We start from the raw sequence: 5,227 nt of genomic DNA, 5'->3' as shown, positions 1-5,227 counted from the left end.
GAGCGAGTTGATCGAGCAAGAATATTAAAATTAACTAGTGACATTAGGTCATGATGGTCAATTTTATTAGATAAGATATTAAATAAAAAGAAAAGATTTAGCCGACATCTTTCATCAAAGAGAGTAGGAAGGTCTAGAGCATTAAGAACAAGGGAATAGTGACGCGGGGACAGAGAATAAGGAGTTTATAACTAGCAAAATAAAGAAATTTACTTAATACATACTCAATTATAACACTAGTAATTTGGGTTTGCTTTGTTTCCCTAGAACTTAACCGAATTTTAAACCACCTGGTTATTGGAACAAAATGAATCAAAATTATTAGATGAAAGTACAAGATTACACATTAATGTAGAATGTAGAAACCATAGTCAATAATATAGGTTTAATTATGATCATGTTCAACCAACTTATATAGTATTTCATATACTAAAGAACATTGCGCAGAAGGTGAGTTAGACTCAAGTGTAAAAAGTTTACTATTAAATAGTACAATTTTATCCTTTAAATTACTTCATTAGCAATAGCATTAAAACTTGATGTCGAAATTATCAAGACAACTTTCAAGTCATTACCTAAAGCTTTATTTTCAAAAATAATATTTTGCTGGTTGTTACATAATTCATTTAAAATATATTTATTTGNATGTAATCGACACTGGTTTTGAGGGTAGAGACCCGTGGGCCGTTTATTAATGAGCAACAACAGGTTATTTTAACAAAAAAATAAAACAAACCGAAAAGATGAACACAATAATAATAATCTTCGCATAATATCGCGGCACTTTCGCTGGCGTCGACGACGCGATGTCCGGTGTGATCCTCGGGCGTCAAAAGGTTAGCAGCGTTGATGGCGACGTTGCGGATCAGTTTGTCAACGTTGTCACTCTAACAACGGGAAGAAGACTNGTGATCTTTGGGCGTCAAAAGGTTAGCAGCGTTGATGGCGACGTTGCGGATCAGTTTGTCAACGTTGTCACTCTAACAACGGGAAGAAGACTCCCGTATCATTTGCGTATCATTAAATATTAAAAGAAAAAAATTTATATTAGTAACAAAACACTCTGTACAATATTTAAATGAGAATTATGTTATATCATTAAGATATTGCGTAAATCATAGTTAATCAATCACTTTGTACAATATGATTATTGACAAAAATAATTGATTTTTCACAATTTTCTGAAATTTGATGCAGAAAAATAATCTTGCGAACTTCGATATGTTCAATATAATATTTATTAATAAGTGTCACATATAATTTGTTTTTTGTTTTTCATTAAATTTATTAATGTTTTAGCTGATGCCTGGAGGATAAATGATTTAACATATAAAATATCAAGTTATCCTACTAGAGAACTCAATAAGACACAAACCGATTTTGAAATCAAACGAGCTTTTGATCAATGGTCAGGAGTAACACCACTGACATTTACTCAAGTTCAAAATGGACCAGTATGTTTTAAAATATAAATAATATTTTAATAATAAGTACTTATGTTAATTTTAGAACCAAAAGTATATTATAAACTAAAAGTGATAATAATAATAATAATAAATAAGCAAGCTGTTTGTTAAATTCAAGCGTTAGCGGTGTTTAAATGTATTGGATGAGGGCAAAGCTATCTTAATAAAATAAATAAAATTAGCCTTTCAAAAATTTAAAAAGTTTAAAAATTGTAATATTAATTAAAAATTAATACACAATTTTAGTCAATAATTATAGCCCTGTCTTTATTTTAAGTAACTAAGGACTTATAGCAAAATCTTAGCGCATTCCAACTCTCACATTAATATCTTGTGTTACTCCGCTCATGTTTTTAAGCATGGTAAAAGCATCAATATACATAACCTCTTTATATTAATGTTCTCTTTTAGGACTCTTTTTCTCGTTAATACCCATTTTAATACCTCTCTCAATACTATATCATACGCTTTCTACAAATCTATGAATACCATATACAGCTTTTTCTTCTTTACCTTATACTTTACTATTCATTTTCTAACATCAATCATTGACTTTACAGACAAAAACCAAACTGATTCTTTGTTACATATTTTTCCTCTTATTCTTTTAGCTTTGATGCGAAGTTTAGAAGGTATTAATTTTACCATGATGTGTTTTTTTTTTGTGTCTGTTGCCACTTCTTCTCAGCTCTCACTGGACCGATTTTTATGAACAATATGTCAAAAGATTACAAATTTTAATTGAAGACATTGCCCTTAAAAATTGAAAAAAATCTCTCGTTCCCCGTAAATAGGGGATATCTCAAAAAAAATTACAATTTTTAAAATTGGTAAATTTGGTAAATTTCGTAATTTTTTTCTTAAAATTAGCATAACTTTTTTCAAAAATTAACAAATCAACCTAATTTTTTTTATATTGAAGCATTATATATTTTACTTTTATTTGATATAAATTTTTTGAAAATTTGACTCTTTACCAGTCCACAGGGAGGGATTAAAAATAGCAACTTTTGCACGAAAATTTAACTTTTTCAACTTAAGTTTTAAAAATGTTCTGGAAATACTCCAAGCTTCAAACATATGTTAAAATAAAGCTAATGTTATATACGATAAGTTAAAAAAAATTTGTCCCGTGACTTATCTTCTATGTAAAAATGGTTGGCGTAGTTAAAAAACATGCAATTTTGGTGTTAAAATTTACGATTTTATTTTTTATTTTTTCAACTTTAATTTACTATAATTTTAGACAAATGTATGGATCATTTTATCTCTAAATAAATTATATATATATCTTTTATCTGACATACGTTTTTTGTAAATCGGACCATTACCCTTTATACAAGGGGGGTATAAATTTTTAAAAATACGAGGAAAAAGTAGAACTTTTTTAACTTAACTTTTGAAAATTTTCGGGAAATACTCCGAGCTTCAAATGTATGCCAAATTNTATACAAGGGGGGTATAAATTTTTAAAAATACGAGGAAAAAGTAGAACTTTTTTAACTTAACTTTTGAAAACTTTCAGGAAATACTCCGAGCTTCAAATGTATGCCAAATTAAAGATAATTTTATGCACTATAAGTTCAAAAAAAAAAAATTTATCCCTACATCTTTTCTTCTGTGTGCAAAAGCCCGTCGTATTAAATGGAAAATGTAATTTATTTGTAAAAATCACTGTTTAACATAAATTATAAAAATACTTAAAATTGCCATAAATTTTTGAAAATGAACAATTTAAAATAATTATAATTTATATTGAAACCTTAGATATTTATTTGCCTTTATTTGGTATAATTTTTTTGAAAATTGTTTCTAAACATGTCTCCAGGGAATTCAAAAAAACATGTTTTGCACACAAGTTAATTTTTTTCAATGTAATTTTTGAAAATATTCCGGAAATATTGACACTTTCATTTAATTTTAAATTAAAGTTCATAATACATAAGAAGTTAACTTATTTTAATTTTTTTGCTTTTTTANGAAAATATTCTGGAAATATTGACACTTTCATTTAATTTTAAATTAAAGTTCATAATACATAAGAAGTTAACTTATTTTAATTTTTTTGCTTTTTTAAAGTAACTTTAAAATATGAATTAGCTTAAATTGCCAATTTTATTGATTGGCAAAAGCGATGAACAGTTGCCGAATCGGTAACACTTGTGTCTTTCACGGTTAGGATACCAGGTTCGAATCCACCTATGGCAATAAATATTTTGCATTTTTTTAAGTTAGAAAAATTTTCAAATCATTCGATTTTTATCTCATTTAGATTCCTAACTTCAATAAATATCCAAGATCCCATCACTGTAGTGATTCATCATGAGAAAAAATTTCTTATTTATGATAATATTATTTTACTTTGTATTTCGTCTGGTGTTTGCGATTTATTTTTTATTGACCAACTTTTTTCAACGATATGTCAAATTATTACAATTTGTATTAAGTTGTAGATATTACCCTCAAAAATTAAAAAAAAATCCCTCAATAGAATAAAAAGTATAAAGACAGTATAAAAACAGCTTTATCCATACAAACAATTAAAATCTTTCATTTTTAATATTTTTAATGTATTTATTGACAAATTAGATTTGATTTGATAAAAGTATTCAACTGCAAAAGTAAACAATTTGTAATTTATTAATATTTTAACTCTATTTGTATGTGTTACTAATTGTCTATAATATTCCAAAAATTTGGAATATTATAGACTGTTAATATTTCAAATTTTTTGGTAACATGTTACTATATAAATCACAAATCTAAAAAAAAAAATGATTTTTAGTTTCATCTGATTTCAAAATCGATTTTTAGATTATAATCAAAATTTATAACTTGCTCAATTGAGTAGATCTTTTTAACAACTTTTTTNCAAAATTTATAACTTGCTCAATTTAGTAGATCTTTTTAACAACTTTTTTTTCATTGGTATTTTTAATTAAAGTAAATCATTAAAATTAATTCAGTTCTACATATTTCAATTGTAGAATCTTTTTAAACACCAAAAGTTAATTAAAAATGATTACTATTTCTATTTAAGTGATAAAAATGCAAAAAAATGGAGCTTTACTAATAAATTTGCTGTAAATAGTAATTATAAAATTTCCTGAGTGCATATTAATCTTAACAATAGCATTTTTTCTATTTAATTATGTCAATTTGAAACTTTCAAGTTGAACTAAAACTTATGGTAAAAAATTCATTTTTTTTTTTTTTACTATAAACTTTCACTTTAAAGAGCAAAAAAAGTAGATTAAAAGTAATTAGTTTTAACAAATTAAAAATCAAAATCAATTATAATTTGAAAACAATTGATTATAAAAATGATATAATATATAATTAAAAAAATTACTCTATATTATATTTTTGAATCTAAGAATTACTAATCATGTTATAAATAAGAAACTAGGATTTCATTTTACTTTTGGAATTATCCACCAATTTCTTCGAATTAAACACTATCTACAGATTTGCATCGAAGCGTTTCTAATGATAGTGATTTTAATCACTGTCAGATTAAATCTATATTGGGCCCAACTATGTCACACCCCAACTGTGCTACGACCCTAATGTGCTAGGTTTTTTTTATTACCTTTTTTCAAATCTTTATACTATGACTTATAAGCGACTCTATAATTTCCACACTCTTGTATATCTCCTTTGCCTTTAAATATATGTATACAATATTGTTTCTCCGTTCTTTTGAAAGTTACCTTTCTAATAGGATCTTATTAAAAAGATCCTTCAACCATCATACTCCA

General features: G+C 25.9%; 1 protein-coding gene across 2 annotated transcripts in view; it reads left to right on the top strand.

Moving 5' to 3' along the window:
* The window catches only part of LOC126908125 (matrix metalloproteinase-19-like), a 28,106-nt gene that overhangs the window by 8,870 nt on the left and 14,009 nt on the right, over positions 1-5,227 (top strand). Inside the window, exon 4 of one of the 2 annotated variants that reach the window (XM_050690013.1) lies at positions 1,300-1,454. The exons of the other annotated variant lie outside the window; for it this stretch is intronic. Within the exon in view, the coding sequence (XP_050545970.1) occupies positions 1,300-1,454 (155 nt within the window). The remainder of the gene's footprint in view (positions 1-1,299; positions 1,455-5,227) is intronic. 2 annotated transcript variants of the gene reach the window in all.

Source organism: Daktulosphaira vitifoliae, unplaced genomic scaffold, assembly GCF_025091365.1.
Source record: "Daktulosphaira vitifoliae isolate Bord-2020 unplaced genomic scaffold, ASM2509136v1 Scaffold_5, whole genome shotgun sequence".
Classification (NCBI taxonomy): domain Eukaryota; kingdom Metazoa; phylum Arthropoda; class Insecta; order Hemiptera; family Phylloxeridae; genus Daktulosphaira; species Daktulosphaira vitifoliae.
This window is presented reverse-complemented; position numbering and strand designations above follow the sequence as displayed.